The sequence below is a fragment of the Microchirus variegatus genome, assembly GCF_963457635.1.
Source record: "Microchirus variegatus genome assembly, chromosome: 11".
NCBI lineage: Eukaryota > Metazoa > Chordata > Actinopteri > Pleuronectiformes > Soleidae > Microchirus > Microchirus variegatus.
In genome coordinates this window covers 14,935,104-14,961,580 of record NC_139812.1, presented here as the reverse complement: position 1 = coordinate 14,961,580, position 26,477 = coordinate 14,935,104, and the positions used below count along the sequence as shown (strand labels likewise).

The 26,477-nt window shown below is 41.8% G+C and overlaps 1 protein-coding gene across 1 annotated transcript in view; it reads left to right on the top strand.

The window, feature by feature from the left end:
• The window catches only part of disc1 (DISC1 scaffold protein), a gene marked incomplete at its 5' end in the record, with an annotated part of 43,817 nt that overhangs the window by 1,447 nt on the left and 15,893 nt on the right, over window positions 1–26,477 (top strand). Inside the window, 9 exons of the mRNA XM_083897224.1 lie at window positions 2,719–3,626; window positions 4,451–4,520; window positions 5,956–6,112; window positions 6,906–7,002; window positions 7,323–7,555; window positions 11,782–11,836; window positions 13,245–13,347; window positions 13,522–13,710; window positions 22,528–22,588. Coding sequence (XP_083753350.1) covers window positions 2,719–3,626; window positions 4,451–4,520; window positions 5,956–6,112; window positions 6,906–7,002; window positions 7,323–7,555; window positions 11,782–11,836; window positions 13,245–13,347; window positions 13,522–13,710; window positions 22,528–22,588 — 1,873 coding nt within the window. The remainder of the gene's footprint in view (window positions 1–2,718; window positions 3,627–4,450; window positions 4,521–5,955; window positions 6,113–6,905; window positions 7,003–7,322; window positions 7,556–11,781; window positions 11,837–13,244; window positions 13,348–13,521; window positions 13,711–22,527; window positions 22,589–26,477) is intronic.

Below are 26,477 nucleotides of genomic sequence, written 5' to 3'. Positions count from 1 at the left end.
CGGAGCATGGTGAGGATACAGTGGCATTTTCTATCATCTTCTATCATCGAGTAAAACTTCTCTTTCCAGCTGCTGGACTCTTGACTTTCTGGACTTCTGGTCTCTCAGTTACTGTATAACGTACTGTATCATCTTGACGACACCAGGTGGTGGACGGCGTGCATTCGCACCCACCGAGAGTGTTGGGTTTCTTAAAACTGGTTATGGAACAGTGACCACGTCTGCAGAGAAACACTAATGGAGCTGTAACCTGATCTTAAGTGTGGTGGTCTCAGTGGAGAGAGAGAGAGAGAGAGAGAGGGGACTTTCACTGGAGACAGGAAACAAAGACTGTTGCCCCTTTTTTTTGTATGGAAACACCCCCAATGTTACGCTCACAATCCTTCGTTTCCATCATCCGAACATCCCCACTCTCCCTTAAGTGCTATTTTTAATGCGTCGTCCTTTCCGGTCACTTGGAATGCTGTAGGCATGACATCATTGGGGGGGTCATGAGGGGGGGTTTGAGCTGTGGTGGTCATTGTTGTGTAGGGGTCAATGTCCCGGTCTTGATTTGACACAAAGCTCTGGACATAGTAGTAGATAAGTAGTACTAAAGGATGACTATGAATTTCATAGCAGTGTAATATCTTATTTTTTATGAATAGATTTTTGTGAACGATTGGTTGTGTTGCCACATTTTGAAATATCTATCACGGCTTTTCAGCGACAGTAAAACTCCTTCCACTGTTTTTCACTGCCATTGTTTTTCTGTCTTTAGTTTCCAATTTGGATTCAAAACATCATCATTGTGATTATATTTTTTTTCCAATCCCTAGCACTAAGATTTGCATTTAGGGTTAGAAGGCTAAGTCATTTAGTTAAAATGGATAAGGTGAAGTGTAAAATGTGTCTGTGTGTGTGTCTTTATTGGGTTGTGAGGATGAAATTTGGCTTAAAACCTTTGTCAACGCTTTGAATATGGATGCATTGGTATCAGTCAAAATCAATGGTTCTGATCATGGAAAAGGAAAAACGAATTATATCACTATGACTTAAAAGCTTCACTTAGATAGACAATATAGACACATAGATAGACACACACACGCACGCACGCACACCACCAAGATCACGTGATCAGAATGTTGAGTAGACGTGCAGTTTTATAAAAAGAGAGTATTGTCCTGATATAGACTATAATATCAGTTTTGGAATCAGACACAAAAAAATGGTTAGGGGGTTAAGACTTGATTGTAGGGAATGCATCATGTCTGTGAGCGTCTACACAAATGTATGAGTGTGTTTGTATGCGAGTGTGCGAGAGAGTGGGATGGGAAAACTGAGAGCCAGTGAAAAAGGGAGCTGCTCAGCTGTACACAAAGAGACTGTTGATCCCCCACATTGCAGCTTGTCTCGTCTTCTTTCTGAATCCTACACATTATATGTATTAATCATGTGGAGCTGCAGCAGGTGTCCCGCTCTGAGCACAAACAGGTCCTTATCATTCTGCCTCAGACCCAACACTGTTTACACTCAGCACTTCTAATTGCATGGGTTGGCCATGTCTCTATAGGGTTATATGTATAATTCAATCAGCAATATTAAAAGTGAGTTTCAGCCGAGCAAATACAAGCAAGTTATTTTCAAATCTGACAATAAAATAAGGCTATGTTCACATTGAATCTTGTAGAAAGATGGACTAAAAATATATTTTCCCCCAATTCTTGACCAAAAAGTTTATCAGCCCTTGTGTTAAGATTTAATGAAATGACAACATGTATAGATGTGAAGGGAGTCACTTATTGTCATAAAGAGAGGCATCACATGATTAGGGCTCGGTCAAAATATCGATTTGGTGATACATCGTTCTTCTTTGTGTAGTAAAAGAATCGACATACCAGGGCACATATCGATTCGATATATGAATTAATAAATTAAGGCAAATGAGGGAAACTTGGGCAGATGTTACCTGACCCGAAGAATAAGGAGTTGGGGGATAATGGTGGAGAAAGTTGTGAATAACTTTTAACTTTTCACAGATGTTTTGTTTTCTTCAGTTTGACAGATATCGTGATGCATCGCTATATGATTGTCTCGCAATAGATTGATTATCACAGAATCGTTGTATCGTGATATTATTGGTATCGTGGACCATCAAACAGTCCTTCTTTTAGCTCCCTGTTGATGATTCTGTGACCTGCTGCACAGTTAAATGTGTTTTGGAAAAAAAAGCAAAAAAATAAAAGAGAGAAAAACCTGACACAGAAGTAGCTTTCAACATGTACCTTAACTTTTATTCCACTACTGTAGATTACTGTGGGAGTTTTTGGTCATATGGCTTTTTTAATATGCATCCAGATAAGACAACCGGAAGTTAAAATCATGTCTCCTCCTCCATCGAGAGCTGTGTCTAAGCTGAAAATGACTGTGTGGCTTTGGTATTTCCCAACAGCTGGAGCAAAACCCTGGGAAATGTCACACAGCTGCCTGAGTTGTTTTCTTTATTCAGTCAGCTTTAGGCTGCTCGTCTTAACAGCAGTGGTTGGACTGTGGTGAAACTCGGTGTGTTTCACACAGAGTGTGCATTACATTCTTGTGTAATTAGCTCATTTAGCAGGACATGTTCCCGTGTACAGCGTTCGTGATTACACGGATAATCCTGTGCACTTCTATGAGCTCACTGTTTATCTTCCTCATGACTGTGTTGTCCAGCTTAATGGTTAATCTGTGCATTGACAGGTGGCAGAGCATCAGGGGCAGCTGGCAGCTCTGGCCGTAAGAGGCTCCACCGAAGACCCGGGTACATGAGAGGAGAGCAGTCCAGACTACAGAGCTCTACTCATGGACAGGAAGAGGAGCAGGAGGAGGAGGAGGAGGAAGGCAGGACAAAATCTGAACGTCACACTGACCTCACTGAAGCCACCAGCGCTCAAAGGATGAGTCTAACACCTGCTGTCAAAGTGTCCTTAATAAACCAGCAACAGCCTGATAAACTCACATGTAGCTCCAGAAAGAGTATCCTCTCTCTTACCCATCCCTTTCTTAACATGGAGTGCAGTGTTGTTAATGGTACGTCCAGCCATTATGGTCTGTCCTCACTGTCACAGAGTAAACTCAGGTCAAGCCCAAGTCCAGCACTACGGTCCTCACCACAGGACTCCTTCAACTCCAGCTTCAGTTTCATCCAACAGTCGCTCAACTCCCGCCCGAGAACAAACACAACCACTGCTCCACCAGCTCAGGAAACACAACTAACTCACCAGCCAGCTAAAGAACTGAGTTTATCTCTAACAAAACCAGAAACTGTCTTCTCACATGATGCCTCCCCTGTGCCGTCGCCGTTCTCCGCTGCTCCAGGTAGTCACTCAGAGAGAGAAGAGCTGTCGTTAGGTGGCAGGTTTTGGCGCGAATGTCCGTGGCGTGGCAGGGAGGTTATGTCCTCCGACCTGCCTGACTGTGACTCCCGATCTCTGGACATAGAGATCACCTCATCACTGTCCGTGGACTCCGATACGGCCTCTGCCTCCTCTGTCACATCAGGCTATGAGAGCGCCACACCTGCGTCCGACCAAGGCTGGGAGAACCTGGTGAAGAAGTACGAGGTCGTGCTGCAGGACTGCCTCCAAAACAGCCGCTCTCACATCAAGGTGGGTGTAAATCCATCAATCGAGGACACTCATTTGGTAACTAGGATGTTGTCCTGCAAAACAGGACGACAAACTGAAATCATAAACAGAGTGCAGGCTCTAAATTAAATTTCAAATACTGGCTGTACCATTGTTGGCATCGAAGCTAGTGTAGCCCCTCAATGATAGGTAGCGTTCTCAGGACTGTGGTTGATACGCAGGTTACAGCTCATACACTGATATAATTAATACTGACAAAGCAGGATATTTCCAAAGTTCTACTTTTTATTCACACATGTGCATCACACAACCAGTTGCACTCAAAAAAATAACCAAAAATAACCGCCCATACCCATACTATTTATATACACATATATCAGTCTACTAGACAAGATATTAGATATTTCATGTTCTATATAATATGCAATGCACAGAATTATTATATTATTTAAAAGCCTATATCAACATAATACACTTAATTTGTAATTATGTGCAACTGAAAAAGGTAATATATACCGTAACCAAGGTTACACTAGTATTTTCAGTATAACATGGTTATCTGTGATGACGTGTAAAGGTAACTTTTACGACTGAATTCTATAAATATCTTCAATTTGAAAGAGGTTGACGCGCTAAAACAGGTTAAATCTCCATAATTATCTGTGACAGACAAATGTCAAATGATGGTTATTGCACACTTGCAGACCTCGCTGTCACTTTGAAATGACAGTTCTTGCACCCACACGTTTATTTTGTATTTTGTTGGTCCTTTTATTTAGAGAGCATTGCTCTTTGGACTGTTGGCTAATCTGTTCTGTGTTCTGTTCATTGTGTCTCCTTCTCAGATTGAGTCCATGATGTTGAAGCTGCAGAGACTCCAGCAGAAGGCCATTTTGGATGATGACTATGACGCAGGTGAACTAAGACTTTCAGCTGAGCCTTTGCTTCAATAAGTAGGTCATTTCAGGTTTCAAGATGATGTGGAAATTAGTCTGTGGACAAGCGGAGTAGCACACGAACAACAGTAACTCCTTTGGTATTACGCACTAAATCTTATGTTATTTGTTTGGATAAAGTGAGAATACATTTTTGTACCAGACTGAAACCTGTTGCAGATTAACATATGGCAACCTAGTAGGACATCCTAGCTCTCATTTATGCTGAGGTTGCACACAGAATTTAGGTCAGCCATGATTAAATCTCTGTTTTGGAGGTGGAATTAAAGGAATTCGGCCCTTTGCTGTGATTAGATTTCTCACTAACTAGATTAGTTGTTAGTTCCGGTTCATACTGAAATGTGTGATAAAGCACGTGAGGGCAAAAGGCTCAGAAGAAATGGTTCGTTGTTTACCTACCGCATGTTTACTTCTGTGACATTTAATGAAACTGCTCATGGGGAAAAAAATGCCCTATGTTTTATTGAATCATTTACTGTGGTTTATGTGTGTGTGTAGTATCTATTACTAAAATATTATACAAGTAATATGATTATTTTCTCTTCGTTGACAATAAGTTTGACATTTGATTAACTATGTAATAGTAATAAGCTTCGACTTTTTAATGGATTCTGATCTTCTGTCTTTACTTAAAAGTGCAAAACTCCCCAAAAACAAGTTTCAGAGACCAAGTCATGCTGAATAAGATTCCACTTTATGTTATTAGAATAACTTTCTTGGGCTTTAAGAACACACTTATATATCATTTGGTGTTTTAACTAACACCAGCAGCCCCTGAAACCGAACAAATTAAGTAATTTATATCGTCAACTATGAACTCAAATATTGACCCAAATATTTTCCCCCCGTTGGCCTCGGTAAAGTTTATTTAAAAAAACAGATTATATTCTGACCCATTTCTTGGCCCCTCTGACAGAAATAAACAGCAACATCTGCGGTCGAGTTCCTGAAGACCTTGAGCTATTTCTGCCCAGTGATTTTTGGGGTCAGTGTGAATTGTCAGGGTTTGTCTGTTTGTCTTTTGATCGCGTGATGCGTCTTATCAAAAGTCAAACAGAAAACCTGACAGCACATGCTCTTGTTTGCAGTATTTCGTGGAAAACTGTTCTCTGGCGTTTCACAAAATGCTGTCAGACAGTTAATTATGTACAGATTTCTATTATTTTTAGCTTGAACCATGGAGACTCAGAGAGAAGAACCATGTCTTGTCAGTTTGCCCTCTTTATGTCTAGTTAGGAGTGATTGAATTATTCAATCAGGAATAATCCATGTCATCATGTTATTTGAATGTAGGTTACATGGATGTTGTGATCGTCACAGTATTTTGTTTTTGAACCTGGTTGCTGCTCAGTTTTTCTTTTGACTAAACAGTTTGTGTACACGTTTGTCTTCAGCTGAACGTTTTGGTAAAAAGCTGGAGGAGTTGTGCAGGGAGCGAGGCGATCTGCAGCTGGGTTTACCCTCCCTACAGCCCAGCGTGGCGCTCTTCCTTGATCGACTCAGACAGGTGGTGCACAGCGCCCTCCAGAGGGCAGATTGCAGCCATCGCAGGTCAGTTTCACTACAAGGACAGCAGTGATTAATCCACAGTGCTTTGTCAACAGTGATTACACAACTTGCACTCATCTCACTCTGACAGAGCAATTTGAGCGACTGTGGCTGTAAAATGCACAACAACTCAGCTTCAAATGTTCTTTTTACTCCCCTAACGTGATCTGATAACTGCATTTAAATGCTGGGGATACTTCCGATTGATAATTTATCAATAAAGTAATCATACATTGGGAGAAATTCACAAGACACCCATTGGATATCACAAAGAAAAACAATATAATAGAGCTATAAGATATAATAAATACCTCAAATAAAACAAAAACAAGGATGCCCAACATTCTTTCTCTTCCCTCCATTGTAATGTTGTTGTTCAGCGGAACAGTGAGGGGGGGGGGGATGTTTAAAATAGCTCTCGAAACAGGAAGGGAATCAGGTGTGGTCTGATCAGAGAGCATCCTGAACGAGTCTAACCTAAAGCTCACACGGCAAAGCTGTTTTTTTTAACTGCACACCTGTGTCTCTGCATCTCAGAAGGTAAAATGCTCATAAAAAAGTTCTTTTTATCTGTCTCAAAATGGCCCTGAAAAATGCAGAAAGTAATATTTTTCAAACTTTCTGTATGACCCAAATCACAATATCAGTCATGAGCAAATTTGTGCAGAATGAAACGACTCATCTGTTGCATCTAATGTTTGAGAAATGAATTTAAACTTCATTTTATGCATGTCATTCAAAGGATATACACTACAAACTAAAAAGGTTGTTGAGTTGAGGTATTGTTGGTTTGCAGAGAGGCTGCAGAGCCTGATGTGGGGGAGAGGTCTGAGTCATCACAGGGTCCACATCATCAAAGAGATCGCCTGATCCAAGAGAAACGGATGGTGGAGGTAAATTCAGCTGTGTTGTGACATAAGAGCAACAATGGGCACATGTATGCCATTTTTAAAGTGTCATGAATGGATTATACAGTGAAGTGTCTAATCTCAGTGCTTGTAATAATATTATACAATCTATATTGCTTTTAACTGATAGAAATACTTGCTTTTTTGCTATGTGCAGATCTCTTTTTGTGATGTTTGGCACTGCATCAGGATATGGATTTGAATATTCTGATAAATGCAGTTTAGTGGTGCCCACTGTGTACTGATATATTCAATTAGACTGTGAGTAAATCTTAAAAATGAACCCCAGGATCATAACTTTGCAGGAGGAGATATCCAGGCTGCAGCAGAGGCTGGCAGAGCTGAAGGAGCGCAGTCGATGTCTGGAGCAGCAGATCCATCACGAGGAGCAGCAGGTGGTGGTCGAAGAGCTGGAGGGCTCGGTGCTGAGGAGCTGCAGCGTGGCTCAGCTCCGGGACATGAGCCGGACCCTGCAGGACCTCATCACCTCTGAAAACCGCACGCAGATTTCGGTCTCTCTTCCACCTTCCATGCTCAGGTCAGCCTTAATAGAATAAGTGAATACAAAAGTCAAATTCCCACAGAAGAAACTAAAGCATTGATGAAGCTTCCTTGCAATATTAGTGATTTCTCTTTTTCTCTCTCTTTGTGTGTGTGTGTGTGTTTGTGTGCCTCTGCTCTGCAGAGTTGAGCACAGCTGAGAAAATGTGCAAATGAATGTGGAAAATGGAAATGTCAAACTGCACTCTGGAGTGTTCTGTGAAGAAACATATTCACACTTAATATATTTGCATTTTGCACATTTTGCTGAACCTGAGCGCTGTTGAACTATGTGACAGTCGCGTACATAAACCTTCACTTCACACATATAACATATAAACATTTTTTTTTTTACACACATCGTCATACATTTTATGGTTTATATTATGTTTTATATATTTATATATATATATATATATATACATGGATTGCATGGGACTCGCTAAATGAAGTGTTTAAGGTCAGGGACATTTTCACAATAAAGTCCCTGATGCTCCTTGGTCATAATATATTTTAATTCACAGCAGTGTCAGAGAACAGAATGAATTTTAATGCACGTTTAAGACTTTCAGTACTTTCTGCAATTTATTCATAAATCATAAAAAAAAAAAAAAGGTTTTCTATGACCCAGGGCTCCTCAGTCCTGGTCCTGGGGACCAACTCCATTCCAAGCTCTGCAGATGCCTGATAACGATGATTGGAGCACTGGGTCCTACTGCCCTGCGTGTTTTAGGTGTTTTCCAGCTTGTGATGAAGCTCTGCAAAAGCCTTGTAAAGACTTATTTTGTATACTTATATTTGAATCAGGTGACGTGTTGGAGTAGGGAAACATCTAAAACGTATCCTGCAGTGAACAGGTGTGATGTCTCCTGCAGTACTAGTGTTCACCACATGGTGCTACTGGAGAGCTGAGAGCAGATTGGCAGTGAGGATGAAGATGTTCTTCCCCAGCATCATGTCACATATTTCCTTATCATTAACTTAACTCATTTGGAAGCGGATGTCTCGTTGCAGAAGTTCCGTTTCACAAAATTCTTGTTTCGTTTTGTGGCAGAAAAGTATAATTGAGCCATGTTTCAACCAAATTAACATTTCAAATGGTTTCACCCAGGATTTGTAGTGTTTTCAGAGTTTTGGAAGGTGCTCATCCAACTTTGATGACATCTAACTCTTGCGCTTTGCTGTCGGTATTTTTAGACAAAAAGTGTCTCCCAAGTGAATGGAATTTAAAGCAGTAATCTGTAAGACTTAATGAGGGATGACGTGTTTGCGTGTACCTTAGAGTTGGAACAAGAAGCCTCAGCTACAACCTCTTTACCCCCCGCGTTCCCCTGTGCCCTCACATCCTCTTTCCCCTCACACCTGCTTCGGCCTGCTTTGAATTTTAATAGTTTTTTTTTTTTTTTTCCTCAGATGCAAAAGATTGCTTTGCATCATTTCCACTGAAGTTAATAGCTTGTGAGGAGGCGCAGTGGAAAGCCCGTCTGTCTTGCCACTCGTTAAAGACATGTAAATTGTACTTATCGCCTTCTCGGCGGTGTGACCCACCATCACTGGCATAATTTGATATTTGACATACTCTCACCCTGACGGGAACACATTTATTCTCACTGCTAATTGAAACTGCGACCTGAGATTGGATATTCAGCTGCACATCTCCAGGTGGTTTGCTGTGGGTCACCGTGTGATGATTGTGTCGGTTCTCGTCTAAAAACACGTCCGCTCATGCAAATCCACACTTTTCTAAAACGGATGTTGTATTGCTGATGTTAAGAGAAAGCGTTTTTTTTATTATTATTTTTTACTTTGCCTCACCCTGAACAGCCGCATGAATAACATGTAAAGGGCAATCTGTTTTTATGACATGAGACAACTGGGACTGTCTCAAGGTGACTGTGTTGTGCATAATGGATGTTATGCTCTTTTCCTCCCATCTCGTAATTGATTTATATCTCTGTCGACAAATAATGTGACCTTAATGGTTTGTCCTGTTTGCATGTTTACATGCAGCAGCACCATCATCACTAATGCCAAGTGTGCACCTGATATCTCAGATATACACAGTTACATTTCATTACATTGAAAACCAGAGCCGGACAGGAACGGAGTACATTTACTTGAGTACAGTACTTAAGTACAATTTTGAAAGATCTGTACTTTACTCGAGTATCATTTTTGGGGAGTACTCACTTTACTCAAATACATTTGAGAGGCAAATATTGTACTCTTTACTCCAATACATTTATATCCATAACCGCGGGTACCCGTTACTTCTTCTATAAAAAACAAACAAAACAACAACTCCATGGACGAAAACATGGACGAAACAATGGCTGAAGACGCAGTAGGTCCATCTCGGGAATGTGCCAACACGTGGCCCCACCTCGCCAGACTATTTCAATTTTCTGGACAAGTTAATGATAGTGTTCGCTTCAAGTGTTTGCTGTGTTTACCAAAACAAAACTTCATCACTGCCTGCAAAAATTAATATTCCACCTTACATTTCTAAGCGAGAGCGTTGCCATTGTGCTATTGCACAACTTGCCCTCAAATAAAACAACAAGATGAAAATGACTTCATTTTATTTTCAATTCCATTTACATTCTTCAAGGTATTAACATTAATATTGTTCATAATTCCATGTAGGACGTTTTTATATGTAAATGTAAGAACTGTGGCAGTAGTAATGCAATATTTAGAAAATGTACTCATGATACTCAAGTACTTGGACATCTGACTGTAGTACTTTTACTTGTACTTGAGTAAAATTTAGCAAGGGGTATCTGTACTTTGTCCGCCTCTGATGAAAACACTTTAAGTGATATTTTTCTGTTGTTGGTGTTGCCAATTATTGTAAGAATAATGAAGCTTTTCTTACTTAAACGTTCTTACTTACTAAAATTTCAGCTGTGACGAGGGAGAAATCACATCTAACTTTACCATGTTATTATTATTCAAAACAAATTTGAATCTGAAGCCTTATACTGACTTTTCTGACTGTTGCTCGTTTACGTCAAGGTTAGATAAATGTAGTTTTTGTCACAAAGGATAGTCCAGTTCTAGTTCTTAAAAGAGCTGAAACCATTTTAGGAATTGGTCTGTCAATTGACAGAAATTTTAAACCACAATCTGTGTAATTGAACAGATTCCATGTTAATCTCTTCATCTTGGAAACTGAACACACAAGTTTAATTGCTTTTAATGTCTCTCTTTTAGATTCTGTCCTTTTCTGTTATTTTTAGTTTCTTTGCAGTGTTGGAAATTGTCGTACCAATACATTTCCACTAAAGTGACCTGTATGCTGAGTCACTTTTGCTGCCCTTGAGTGGCAGAAAATAGTCTGAATAGGTCCTTTTGAAGCTGTTATCAGTGTTCCCGTAATAAAGTTGTCATCCGTGATTCGCGAAGTTGTCATTCCGTCATTCAGACTGATTTGAACTGACAAAAGATTTGAAAGATTTGAATCTCCGTCTTCACGATTTTGTTTGTCATGCAAATTTGCTCTTTCACCCTGAAATGGCGGTACTAACTAACACGAAAAATATTAAATATTATAGGTCATTGCATGTTTAAGTTCCAATGTCCTATCGTTTACTTTGTTGGTCATTCTTAACTAGAAAAGCACTCGGAGAGCGCAGACCTCCGCCAAGGCAGCTCAGTGCCTACAAAATACACCCTCCCAGCACGCAGTGGATCACTCCCGAAATGTAATCACTTGTTCCTGGCCGCATTACGGACATTTCCTGTAAATTTTATCCAAATCCGTCTGTGACTTTTCGAGTTATGTTGCTAAAAGACAAACAGACAAAACATATACCTCCTTGGCGGAGGTCAAATAGTTCATGAAAAACTGTGAACACAGATGAAAATACACCTTAGTTGCAGCCCTAGTGTTTTGCTTTTGTGCGCAGAATATCTTTATCAAAGCAGAAAAATGGTCAGTCCAATTTACAATCAGCCTAAAGACAAATGTAATCAAACAGTGAAGCTGTAAGCCTCTTATTCTATCTGTGCTTTTCTGCAGGGTCTTAATTTGCGAGGATGAAAACATCAAAAAGCCAAAAACCTTTACTGATCTTTGAAGATATTCCTTCACGAAAGTTAAACAGATTATTGTGATGCTGGACACACCACTCTGTGGCCTTCTTAGAAAAAGGAGGACATTCGTTTTTTACCTCTGCAGTGTAACATTTTTTTATTTTTTTGTTTTTTTACCTTTTGCAGGCTCCAGGAGCAGGAGCAGGCATTGAATATGTCCATCAAGGAAGCGACTGCCAAAGTAAGCAACTGTTCCTTTCCCCACAATTTGATTCATAAGAGCTCAGCCTCCCCTCAGCATGCCAACGACGACTGAATGTGTGTGAATATCTGATGAGGAGTGAGGCAAAACAGGCAGTGTTGTGTTGTGTGCGGGCTTCACTGTGTCGAATGTGCATACTAAATGTTAAGGTTTGTATTCATGAGCTGATTTCTATTTGACAAGGCAGTGAACTCTCCACGGTTGTATACTAAGAGTCGGAAAAACAGCAGGAGATTTTATTTTGAATAACTTTCCTCCCTAAAAAATAATACAGCACAGTGCAAAAATACACCCTTTTGCATTCATAAATAAAAATAAGCAACCAAATTAGTAAATGTATAATGTAATATCTTTGTATGTAGGTGCTACTATGTTATATAAAAACATCAAATATGTGGGTGACTGTCTATGAATATAGCAATATATAGGGTTTATAATGTAGACTTATGTATATGAATACATATAATCTTTCCACAGGTGTGTCCGTTGTTATTTTTGGTCTTAAGTGAAACAACTACCCGGTGGAAAATGACACACCTGCTGTGACAAAATTATTTTTGCCCGTGAAAGTAGAGCTTCCTCTTTCTCTGTTTCCAAAACTGACAAACAGCCAGATGTTTTGAAATCAAATCACAGCGTGCGAGAATTTCTATGGTTTGAAAAGAACTCCGGAGCAACTTCAGGTTCAATAAAACTACGTTTGCTATATTTTTGTGTGAAGAAATCCCCCCCGGGGATGTTCTGCCAATTGACAGCGTTTGCACAAAACTATGCCAGATTCAACAAGAATGTGTGTCCGATATTCCACCTCCATATCATAACCCCTTTGAGGAGTGAAAATAGTTCCTCAAAAGAATGATGCTCATCATGGGAATTGTATCTGGCCATAGCTCAAAGTGAATGCATTAGAAAGAACAGAGGTTTAAAGGGCAGGTTGAGGGCCACACAGGCTCTATCTGAAGCCATCAAACCTTCTGTGAATGCTACAGATCTGAGGTGCTGCATCCCCGTCAGGCTCGTGACATTCAGGGCCTTTTTTTTTTCCCTCTCTGACATTCTAATGGCACCAGTTATGGAGATTTCACACGTCTGTCCTCTCAAAATAGAGACACATTTCCTTTTTTTTTTTTTTTTAAATATTACAGACAAGGTAACACCTAGACGTTGATGCACTGCTTGCGTACTCAACGCAGGGCGAGCCTGCGCGGATGGAAATGAATCTTGTAAGAATGAGTGTCGAAAAAAAAGAAAATGAAAGCGGAATTGAGAATGAGCTATGGATCCTGTGGGATCCATGTGTCTGCAAAGGTTTTGTTCGTTACCAGCCCCCCTCCCCTCCCCTCCACTCACCCCCTCTTCTGCCTCTTCTCCTGCTTCTTTTCCCCAGGTGGTCATGAGTCAGAGGCTGGGAAGCAGCCTGAGGAGGAAAGTCAGTGAGACTGAAACACAGCTTTTGGCACTGCATGAGGCCAAACTGGCAGCCATTTCAGGTACGCTTCCACTCAACCACACCCCGACACACTCCTGCCCAGAATCCTTGTCTTTTATTTACCTCATTTACTTGACTCACCCGTCATTAGCCTCACTTAATTATGCCAAAATGATTGAGGTGCCCATTAATAGGCAATGGAAGTTTAAAGCCCTGCTGTGGTGTGATGGTGCAGGCAATGACTTCAGCAGTGCTAAGGAGCTGAAGGCTGAGATGAAGGCAGTGTACCAGGAGCGGGACCGGCTGGAGGCTCTGGCCAAGAGGCTGCACAGCCTCAGCTCGGGGAGTAGCCAGGAGCTGGCCGGCATGAAGGAGCAGCGGCAGCAGCTCAGGCAGGAGCTGGAGCAGAGGGAGGCCCTGCACGGTGAGTCACTGACGCCAGCCTACATCAAGATTAGAGCCTTTTTTCGTAATCGATGAATCGTTTGGTCCATACAATGTCAGAAAATGTTAAAAAACGTTGATCAGTGTTTGTAAAACCTGGAAATAACCATGTTCTTGAATGTCGTGTTTTGTCCACAAACCAAAATGATTCAGTTTTAATGATTTCTTTGTTATATGGAGCAAAGAAACGAAGAAAATATTCACATCTAAGAAGCTGAAACAATCAGAAATCTAGTTTTAATAATGAAAAAAAGCTTGAAACCGATTATCGATGATCAAAATAGTTGACGATTCATTTAGAAATCGATTAATAATCGATAATCGTTTCAGCTCTAATCAAAATCACATGAATTGACTGAATTGACCGAATATTTAACAGGGAAACTGGATTATTGTCGTCATTACTGTAAAATGAGGTCGACAATTGTCTAAAAAAATAAAGGCACACTTATCTGAACATACAAGCCATCGTCATTTGAGCATATGCATGTTCCGGGGAAGTTCTATTATTGCTCGCAGAGTATAAAGACATTCAGCTAAGAGCAAATTGATGAATCCCAGGTTTGTGCATGAAATGCTCATGGTTTCCTGTATATTTCTTATTTGTTGTATTTTTGAAAAGCTGCCTCTCTCCCTTTGAATATAAATATCAATACACATATGAAAAATCTGTCAGCGAGGACTTGGCATCGAATCATTTGCCAGTAGGATTGGCAGCTGTTATAAGAGGAGCGGGGAGGAGGAGGGTAAGTGGTGGCTGTGGTAGAGGTGGTGGTGATGATGGTGAGGGGGTGCAGTGGAAATGAGCTTTAGATTGTGTGAAGTAGCCAATTATCTCCAAGCCACTCAGTGCAGACATGGTGTATCAGCAGCACTCAGGCTCCAACTAAAGGAGAAGTGAATGTTGCTTAAAGAAGGGGGGTGGGGGGGGGTGGGGGCGCTGTGTTTTAGGGTTCAGAGAACCAATGACGGGTTGGGATTGGTTCGTCCTCCTGGCGCTGGAAGAGTGATAAATGGATTCTGATGGCACCACCTACAGTGCTACACTCTTCAGTCCATCAGTCACAGTGGTTTTTCTTAAAAAAAAAAAAAAAAGGTTACACACACACACACACACACACCCCCCCCCCCCACACACACACACAGAAAGGTAAATATTGAAGGAACAGGGTCAGAGGATGATGTGAAACACCAGAGTGCTGCTGCAAATCTCAAGCTCTTCCTCTTAGCCTCCACTGTGTTATTGAGGATTGTGGTCATCCGTGTCCAGCCATTGTCTTGTCTTGTCTCTAACTGTCACTAGGGGGCACTCTTTCATTTCAAGCACGGTGACTTGCAACAAGCTTTTGTGGGAATTTTCTATTGTACTCCACTTAGTAGCTAACATGTCAGTCAGTTAATAATTAGATGTAGTAGATATACCACTTATTTTCACCTGTATGATATTTATTTGGTGAATCCTTTCGCTTGCTATAAACATCCAGGGACAACATTAAACCCCGTCCATGGCAACCAGCAAAGACGTGTTCAAGTTCACATCCCTATTCTTTAAACTAAATACAGTGTCTATCTCACACACACACACACACATGCGGTCACACAGCTCTGGGAACCAGTGACATGCAAAATGCTCCAGCTGAACAAAAGGAACGAGAGTCAGGTGGGAATCACATTACACATGTGGGAAGATACAGCGAGTTAATGATCGGTTGTGTGGTCTTGCTCAAACGCTCAAGTGGGTGCACATAATATGGCATCGGTGGCGTTTCACAATGTGTCGTCGACACCAAGCGAAGGGCCTCATTAAATTGTCATCCTTTTTTTGGTTGCAAGGGGCTGGAAACTAAACTGATGGCCCACAAACATCACATTAGCATCTCTGTAGCTCGAGGGTGTTGTGAAATTACTGTCTAATTCAAGTCAAGTTAAGACGACCACAGTTTTTTTCCCGCCCCGAACATTATGATGTAAGCATCAACGGTTGCTTGTTTATGAAAGTATCTACTGCCACGACATGAGCTCAGTTAATTATTTTATTGACTCCAAAAAAATAAACTATAAAAAAAGAACCGCGGTGTGTCTTAAAGGTGCATTATGTAATAAATCTAAAGCAACTGAGGAATAATGTTCATATAACAAACTGAACTCACCAACAACAATACAGCCAAAATATTTGCATTAAAAACATTTTTTTGCAGACTGCAAATCATATTTATGTTTTGAAATCATGTTTTGGCATGTGGCGCCACCTACCGCCGTCTACCAATCATTGCAGTCAGTAGAGTCTCAGCTGCCGAGCAACCACGGGTAGCCAGTTACGTCAGAAAACGAAACCTAAAAGACCTCAGTATTTTGAATTTGAATGTCGTAACCGTTTTTGGCCACATTCTTACATATGGCACCTTTAAAAGCAGCATTAGGTTGTTGAGCGTGTACTTTGTGGTGTGGAGCTTTTTGGCCTGGGAACCATTGTGTCCCTAATTGCCGCTGGTAGGAGTGGTGATGAATATCAAACCTATTATAGCCCGTGGTCCAATTCCCCGCTGAGAGTATAATTCTGTCCCCCAGAGAGATCTGTAGTAATACTAAATTAACAAATAAATAATTGAAGAGCTGAGTAAGATGAGTAAATGACCCCCAGGAGTGAGGGCATTTAAAAGTGGAGGCAGTGTTCCCATGTGTGTGTATGTGTGTGTGTGTATACCCCTTGAATGCAGTTTGCAGGGTGCTATATATTCTGTAGGTCAGTGGGCTATCTGTAAGGAAGACAGTAAAGTGTCTCATTGCTCCACTTGCACACATTTAATTAAGCTTTTTCGTCCGTCTTTATCACAATCACCGCCGTCGTTAATTCTCTCCTCATGCGTGTCCCTCTCCAGCGTCATTTCGCTGCAGGTTTATGGAGCCAGTCCAGGTCAATGTCAAGTGCACATACAGCGTCTGTCCAATGACTGAAGTGTGTGTCAAAATACAGTCGCTCAGTATCATTAGACAAATGCAGCTTTCGCTTAATGGAGTGTAAGGTGAGGACACGTATGATTTATTCATGTCTCTGTCGCTCTCAAGGTGCTTCTGTTGAGGACTTGATGGGATGTATGACAGCTCTTCTCCTAAAGAGTGCCTGAATGATTGAGTGGTTAAATAGACCCAAGAGAATGTTGGTACTGTGTTTTGACGTTTTGCCAGTTTCTATGTTTTTTTTTTTTGATGCATCATAGCATCCATACAAACACAAGACCACCACATACAACTGGGGGAAGTTGATTGAGGCGCCGCTGCTGCTGCCGCTGCTGCCGCTGCTGCCGCCGCTGCTGCCGCCGCTGCCGCTGCTGCTGCCGCCGCTGCCGCTGCCGCTGCCGCCGCTGCTGCCGCTCAGCAGCTGCCGCTGCTGCTGCCGCTGCTGCCGCTGCTGCTGCCGCTGCTGCCGCCGCTGCCGCCGCTGCTGCCGCCGCTGCCGCCGCTGCTGCTGCTTCATCAATCAAAAAAAAATAAATCCATACTATTCAGTAGAGGGTTGTTTCACAGTTTTGGTTTTATCTAGTTCTACTTTGAACTCGAGAAGCTCAGAGTGTGTTTGTTTTTAAGCCGTGCTGGTGATGGTGATATTGGTCCATAAAGTCTCCACTTTGTGTCCACCAACAGCCAAATTCTGGTTGTTTGATCACTCCTCCCCCACTGCACTTTTTGATAATCAATCAGACACCGAAAATGCACTTTATACAGCTGCTGCTCTTATCTATTCATTTTATTTGTCTATATTTATATAATTTACCTACTTTTATATCACTTATTTTTAGACAGTTTGTGTCCATGTTTTTGTATGTTATGTTTTTAATACATAACATACTAAATTTCATTGTGGAAGCACAATGACAATGGAATTTCCTTATGTCCTTACTAAATATCAGTGAACCCAGTGATATTTTAGTACTCTCAGTTTTGTATGTCATACTACTTGGCAAATACTAAAATGCTTAATTAAAAAGGTGTTTTGTTAAGCTTGCAAAGGTACAAGAGTACTGCATGTATTGAGCATTTAAGAACACAAAACTCAGGGCACAGCTGGACAACAGGAACAAGGCAAAACACATAAAATAAACCCCACAGCAAAAAAAAAAACAAGGTTCAGAAATGCAGCTACAGTCAGGTTTACTGTGAAGGTGACCTGATCAAACTGGTGTGGAGGAACAGACGTTCTTTTATACACAGATGAAGGAGGTGGAGTTGATGAGCCAGATTGGTCACAGGTTTGCAGGTGAGCAGCGTCAGGTGAGCAATCAGCCCAGCTCCAGGGAGAAGGAAAGAGGAGGTGGTTTAGAGCTTTTAGGGTCTTACATTTACACAGCAAAAATAAGTTTGTATTCTCTTCTAAACAGAACTCTTTATTATGGCATTTGACTTGAGCATGCCTAAAATCTCAGAGCATTTTAGCTCCCGGAATTGAAATATATACCTCGAAACATCCACACAGCCAATGTTTTTGACATATTATTAATGTGCTTGCTGAACATTTTTGGTTCCGCTCCTGCTCCTAGACCTTTTGAGATATCTCCATCGGTCCAACTCTGAGTGTGCAGTGTGGAAATATTGGATTGAATAGAATGCGAAACTAAACTTTCACAGGTCACAAATGTTGTCCGATCTTCACGAAACTTGACGTACATGATCCTTGGACCAAGCCTCACAAAAGTTACCAGAAGGATTCTTTGATTTTCGGAAAGCATTTGCCCGTCACAGCCAGACGAAATCGAAAACTTTGTGCATGAACTCGTGACTCCAATATGAGGACGCACAAGATCTGAAAAATGTATTGTAGTATACACAGTAGTAAGTATTGATGAAATTCTCAGCTGAAGCATCAATACACCCGATTCCACTAGCTGCTCGCATTAGTGAAATGCACTAGCGTTGTGTCGGCCATGAGTGATTCGTTCGAAAATACAAATCATTTGAGTGAACGAACTGACTGGGTTCACTTCCTGAACTGATTCGTTCCTTTCTTAGTTCAGTTGAGCTCAGCAGCGAGCGTGGCGGCCGGGAGTGGAACTGCCGCGTTCTGTGAATCGCTCGTAAAGTCGTTCGCCTACGCCGTCACTCACTCGCGAATCTTCGGCAAACGACGCCAGCCAACGTGCGCCGAGCGGGTGAAGGAGTGACTAGTAAGAAGAACTGTGTCTGCCGTGCTGCTGTGATTCGTTCGCGCTGTCAGTCACTGACTCAGTCGTCATGATTCGCGAACGAACTGACACACAGAGAGCTGGAGAACTGTGGCTGAGGAATGAACTGACACACAGAGAACTGAACTGTGACTGAGGACATGAATCTCGTACGCGCTGTCACTCACTGACCCGCGACGCGAACGTACTCCACTCAGGGAGGAGGTGAGTCACGTAGCAGACCACTGGGCTCCTGCTAAGCACTGAACGATTCGGTGAACGAATCTTTTGAACGAATCATTTTAATGAACGGATTCTAGTGATTCAGTACACTCAAATGAACTGCCGATCCCATCACTAAAATGCACAAGCACACTCTGCGTTCCTGCATCGCCCCACAAAAATATGTTACACAGTGCTGGCTTCAGTCTTAGATACCGCGCTGCTTTGTGATCCTTCAGCCTTAACGCAGCACATCTTATAGAGCGTCTGTGTGAGTTATCAGCCTGTCCCTCTCCCTCCATTAGCCATGTGGCTACATATGCATTCATACAATATGAGTTCCTACGTGTGCTGACAGTGTGTTTGTGTTACCTGCGCCGCTGCGACTCTCAAACAGAGCCGAGCTGAGCCCGAACGCATTAATCACAGTCGGTGCCTTAAACTCGGTTACAAAGACACACGATTCCTCTTCCGCCTTATTATGCGCAGGCTTTTATAACACACGCATATCTGTGGCGCTGTGTTCGCTCAGAGCCGCCTCTAATTTGTTTGACAACACGAAGGCCTCACAGATGTCGGCCGCTTTTATTGTTACAGTGCCGTGTAGAAATGACTGCATTATTCACTTTCAATTAGAGAGCCGTTTAAATGCTTGTAGTGCTGCAGCAAATCCAAACACCTTGCCATTGTTAACTTCTGCAGGCTCATTAAAGCCCATAACTTCATTATCACCAATTGTGCATTAGCATGAGATAGTCACTCTGCTCCATTTGCTTTATCCGTCTAATCACTGATGGTAATCATTAGATTCATAATTTTTATTTATCTACTTTACACCTGTTTAGCTGAAGTAATTAATGCTTCATTAGGCTAAATAATGAGTACTTTCACCTCCTGTATTTCAAATGATCATGCTTTTTCTCCTTACATCTCTGTAGAGTCCTTGCTCGGTTTGTGTGATGAAAGATTGGCCTCTTTCGATGATTTTGGCCATGGTCCTTCCTTGGCAACAATCACTGATGTTTATTTTCCAATGTCGACTCTTTCATTTCTTATGTGAAGTTCCCCCAAAACCAGATATACTACCGAATATATTTGGCACGACCGGAGTGTCTCACTCCTTTATGTATTTTTAATAACGATTTTATTCACATTGTCTGCCAATGACAGGAGCTTACCTCAGACCTTCCAAAGTGATCAAATCTCCCTGTGCTCCTCCACTCAGCGCAGGAGGAGCTCTCTGCTGCTTCATGTCTTGTCCCACTCTATCAAGAAAAGATTATTTTAATCTGTCATGCTTGAAAAAGACACACCAGTTCACCGGTTGGCATGGTGACGAGATGGCACGTCGACTCTCCTCAGCACACGAGGGTGTCAGCGTTGTAAAAAAGTATTAAGTTGATAGACTCGTGTCTGTGTCTTCGATCTTCAAAACCTGTAAAGCTTAAAATGAGGGGTATTATGATTAAAAGGGATAGTTCAAGTGTGATTGCCGGAGGTACTGACACATTGTTAGCACCGACTGTGTGGCCAAGAACGAGGTGGGACACGGATGCTTGCTCTCCCTGAAAACAAGGCTGCCAGCGGGGGAAACATGAAGAACATTTTGATTTCAGCCACAAAAATGCTAGCCGAATAAAAACTAAGCCTGTATAAGCATAAGTCTGTAGTGTCTGAAGAATATTTTGTCGCCTCCTTATCTCAGGCAGCCTTTTCTTCAAATCAGTGTTTTTAGCTTGCAAGGTCTCGAGAGCTGCTGCTTCACTGTTGCCTCATTTGCTACGTTTGTGTTACTTTGGTAAATTCAAGTAAAGGAAATGAAATATACGAGTGCCGTGATGTAAAATCCCTGACTTTCTGTATGGACATTAGTGCTGAGAGGGAGCAGTTTTCAAAGAGACAATCAGGTGTGGGTGTTTGTATTTGTTACCCCTTTAGGACATATTTTTCTGGCATAAACACTGACCTTGTAGTCCTAAAATCTGGTCCTAATGAGGCAGAACCTCATTTCTGAGGAACTGGTTAAGTTTAGAGCAAAGTGGAAGTCAATGTCAATCCCTAAAAGGATAGCTGTGCGAACCTGTGTGTGTGTGTGTGTGCATGTGTACACATTATGTGTCTCACTTTCTCTCAGAGATACCCTGCTGTGCAGCCTGTCTCACCCCGGAGCTGAAGCTCTCTAATATCCCCCATCAAGACAATGATACAAATCACATTTCAAACCTCAGTGATATTCAGAACAGCCAATTAGGGAACTTTCTCTCTGCGTGATCCAAATCTGACGTGAGTGAGCTAAGTAGCATTACACTGGAGTAGTTTCAAAATTATTTTTGGGCTCCTGTTTCCCTAAAACAATGGAATTCATACACGTGAACCTTCATTATAGATTTTTATTGGATTTTATATGCTCTGTTAGATGTTTCATAACATCAGTGTCTGTAAAGACATTCTCCTGCTGTTGACGAGAGATCTTTAGTGTCTATTTAGAACTGTCCCTGCAAAGTTGGAACCCCTCCTTCTTTTATTATTTAAAGACTTGAATAGATTTGTGTTTTGAAATAAAAAATGACTGCAGAAAATGAAAACTACTCAAGTTTATGTATAGTAAAGTGTTTTTTTTTTGGATTAATTCCTGTCCTGTTAATCATCTCATGACCTGTCATGACCTGTATTGTAATCTCTTTGGTATCACTGACCTTCCACTTGTGCCGGAGTTTCATCAGTCACTGATTCTGACTGCTTAAGTTGTTTCATTAGAGCAGAGAAGGATGGCTGTATTTTAATGTTAATGGCCCGTGTGCATTGTGCACATATATATGTATGCAATTTGATATAAGTGCATCCTATTGTGTTCAAAGACCTGCTGCTGTGGGGTTCTTATTCTCATGTTTTATACATGAGCTTGTTAACGATGCTCACTATGCCCTCTTCTCCACCCCGACTAACGCTCAGCCAGCCTGCGTCTGCCTCCTCCGGCAGCAGCTCGCTGCTAACAGAAGGGCGTTGCAAGCAAGCATAAGCTATCCATCTAACTCCGTGCCCCACAGGAAATCTGGCACGATATAAGAACCTATATCATCATAAAATCTTCTTTTATCTTCAGGCCGTCTCTAATTGTATCTCCTCTCAGAGAAGTGGCAATGCTCTTTTTTTCAGATGTGTCTTTGTCTAAAGCGAGAAACCAGCTGGGCTTTTGTATCTAACAGTGTTCTCTCAGTTTCTTACCACAGCGCTCTCAGCCAGCTGCGATGACTACCTTTCCTAATCGAGCCCATGTACAAGATCGCTAATGTCAAGTCTCACTTTTAATGGCATTAGAGCTGTGATTTGTTGCTAGGATACCCCCATTGGGGCTAATAAAAGTAGTGCGAGTAACAGGCTGTTGTCCGCCCCCCCCCCGTGCTTTTCTCTCCACACAGAGAGCCGCCTGAAAGAGAACACGACCAAGTACATCGAGCAATTGGAGGACAGACTGCACAGGTAGGAGTCGTTTCTGAGGCATCTTTCTCTGCACGAACACTCCTGTATTCCAACAGGATTAACACAAGAGGACACGATCAGAGTGACGGTCTCAGAGGAATTTCCTCGCACCTCTGTTGTCCTCAATCAGAGCGCTGTCTCCCTGATACATCACCTCACCCACCACACCGTGCCCTCTTTTATTGCTTTCTTTCAAAGCCCTTGTCTCTCATTTCATCTCTTATTTGTATCTCTGTACCTTTCTCCCGCCATTTAATACTTTTTTAATATTTTAAAGCGGACCTTCACCGGAAGTTCCAATTAACGCTGTTTTTTAGTGTGTATCTGCGTCATTACCTTGTTTACGAAGCCCTGAAGTTTCAAAACAAACAGTTCAGCCATTGCTGAGAACGCTGTGTGTTATTGTAATCTCGGGCTCAGCGAGATCTCTGAAAAAACCCGGTCCGGTTATGTAAACAGCGGTTCTCCTGAACAGTATATCCTCCTGCTCCGGGCACTAGTCCGGGCACATCCGGTTGCGTAGAAGAAGAAGAAGGAGAATAACGTCCATTGTGGAGGTGTTTCACGAGCGACAGTGTCTTCTGACTCTGGGTCTGACTCCGGGTCAAAGTCAAAAAAGGGACTGCGGCGGGGAGTCGTGAAGAAGCTATTTTTAAACATTGTTAAAACAATGTTTTGATAATGAGTAGCAGTGCATCCACCGTTCCAGAGGGGGGAGCTGCGGGTTTGAGAGCGGGTGTGCTGAATATGTCACTTCCGGGTATTGGCCAATCACAAGACAGTTGGGAAGGCTCTATGCTGGCTGGCCAATCACAACACACTCTGTCTTCTGGGGGTGAGATTTATGTCTGAAATATCGCGGCTGAGCACAGCGTCAGAAAAGAGGGATTTCTATCAGCTCATTTACAGCAGCTAGGAGGTTTTTGACCATAAAAACAAGTTAATGTAAGTAAGTAGACCTCCATAACTAAGATATATGTGCAACAGGACCACTCTATGTGAGCTTTAATAGAATTCCAGTTAGACCTCATGTAATAAACAAAAATGATTTCATCCTAACCCTCCAGGTGTACTTTGGTAACTATCAATCATGGAGCAGTATAGACATCTTCTATACCTGCCTCCACATCTATGAAGCATTTTTCACAAAATTAAACATTCTTCCGTCTGTGTCACTGACCCTCTCACTCACAGAGGACAGTGTCTCCATTGTTGCTGGTGTTCACCCAGCCTGTCTGTGGTGAGCTGAGTGAACACTGGGGTGATGAACCCGGTCAACTGTTGACACCACACACCTGTTTGTTCTTCCTTGTGAACCTTGGAGCGGCGTAGCTCGTCTCTCCAGCAGACAAGGCTGAGCAGATGCAATCAGCCCAAAGTCTACCTGCACTTTTTTTTGTACCTTTTGTGTTTTACAGACGCATAAAGTGAGCCGTTGTCTTTGTGTGCGCGGCGTGAGCTCGCGATTCCACTCTTCCTCTCTTTATTTTGAGGAAGGCCAGGAACACGGGTAACACTGTGAGCCAGGAAAATCAGAGACACTGTATCTACTTGACCCGTATCTCTTTTGTGTGGAGTTTGTGTGAGACAGGGGAATCTTTCTCTGTTGCTTCCTTGGAGAGGCAGGGTCACTTCTTGGAGTGGAGCCAGGAGACAGTCACTTACTGCAGGGCTGTTTGTTGCTGACAGTTGCACAGGCTGGTGGAGTCTATATGATCAAGGAGCAACGTGGCTGTGATCTCGGCGCCTGGCGGGGAAGCTTGCCTTCGGACATTTACTGTCGAAAGGGCAGATGGTTACTTTGTTTGTGCTTGTTTGATTTTCTCTCAGAGTATTGAATTTAAAAAAAAAAAAAAAAAAAACACTTTTGCAACAAAAATTGACTTACTGGAAGAAAACCTTTTGTCGGGGTATTTTACGAGAGCAGCGATGAGTGTAAACACAAGGGCTGAGTGCTACACATACAGAAGGGAAGGTCTTTAGAGAATGTAACACGTCCAATACAAACAGAAAATATTATCATAGTCACAAAATACCATTACAAAAACAAGAAATAAGTGGATTTAAAATCATAAAATTTGAATATTACAACACCGTTTACACCACAGAGTGGCTGTAAGTAATATGGCGTGTGCAAACACAAGTGGAGGTTGTGTTTGTTGTTCTGTCGGTTAGAACTAAAAATATTCTGTGCAGTCATTGAAGCGATCCATCCAGAACCATGAAGGAAATCCAAGAGGAATAGTCCACCCAAAAATAGACAATACAATATTTAATCTCGAAATTATAAAATCTCCATCCATTGTCCTCGAATGTACCATATGACATTGAGAATATACATACAAAAATACTCTTTGTTTGATCCTTACATCCATCCTTGAGAACCAAACAATGTTGGTACCACACCGTGGTAAGTCACCCGTTTTTTAATCAGAGCTTACAGCCATTTACATTTAATAACTTATTATCCAGTTAAACCTAAACTGCATGTATTTAGAATGTGGCCGACTTGGAGTAAACCTCAATAACCATAAAAAACTACTCGGGTGTGAAGAGAAAACAGAAGAACTATCTTGCAATGAGGGAAATGTGAATCACTGCAACACATTCTACCATAAACCTCTTCTTCTTTGGTGTTATTTCACATCACTGTTTCTTTCATTTCCTTTCCAATCTCATGATTCTCGCTCTTTAAACAGTTTTCCGACCCTTCCTAGGGAAATTAATATCAACCCCTTTTAGTCCCAGAATACCAGTGCCAATAAAACATAAATAATTATTATGTGAAAGCCTGACATTGAAAGCAGCCTGGTTACTAGGTAATTGTATCTCTCTTTTAAATGCTGCTTTTATATTCTGTGATTGTATCGTTTAGTTGGGCCCATTACACAGATCGTATGCACGTAACCACATTGTGACTGAGAGAAAAATCACATTAAAGGGACACCTGTACCTCAGGGTACAGCAAAGTCAATTACCTGCTCATCACTTCCTCTAATATTTGACTGGCTCTCCAGTCTTGGATCATCTTCCATAACCAGAGGCCGTGCAGATCAAATCACAAAGACAGCCTCGGCTCCCGCTGTCTCCAGTTTGGCACAGTGACACGTATTTGGCTTGACTGAATGGACATTAAGCATAAACAGTTTTTACAAACACACAGGTTTGTGCAGCTCTTTATCTGTGTTGACTTCCATTCATTTGGACAGCTTGAACAAAGCGTTAACCATAGCCAGTTAATGCCTAAAGCCTAAATTTAACCTAACAATTTAAATCTTAGACCTAAACACAACTAAATGAGGTTGAGAAATGAGGTTCTGGTTCTGCCTTACTAAAACCAGGCTTTGGTCTATGTGAGGACTACTGGTCGTGTCAGTGTTTGTGCCAGAAAAGGTCCTCAAGAAGTAACAACTACAAGTACACACACACACACACACACACACACACACACACACACACACACACACACGCACCCATCATCCATTGTAAATCAGCCAGCTCTAAAGTACATTACCATTGATGGATTGCTGTGGTGACGGAGGTGAGGAGAGGCGGGGGGGGGGGGGGGGGAGGGGGGGCGGGTAGCGAGAGGCAGATTAGTGCTTGTGAGATGTCTGGTCTCCGTGGAGACGAATGGTGTTGAAAAAAGCCAATTATCTCTTCCTTGCTAAAGACAAGAACAGGATGTTAAAGCAGCGGAGATGCTGTAAGTGTGTCACCAGAACAAAAACATGTTATTCATTTAGCAGCACAGTTGTTTAATACATTATGTAGATAGTTCATTAGCAAAAATCCTCTCGTGCTTCTCTTATATTTATACAGTCTCCTGTTAAGATTTGGAGGTGTTTTATTGCATTTAATAGACTCACTGCAATTCACATAGAAGCCA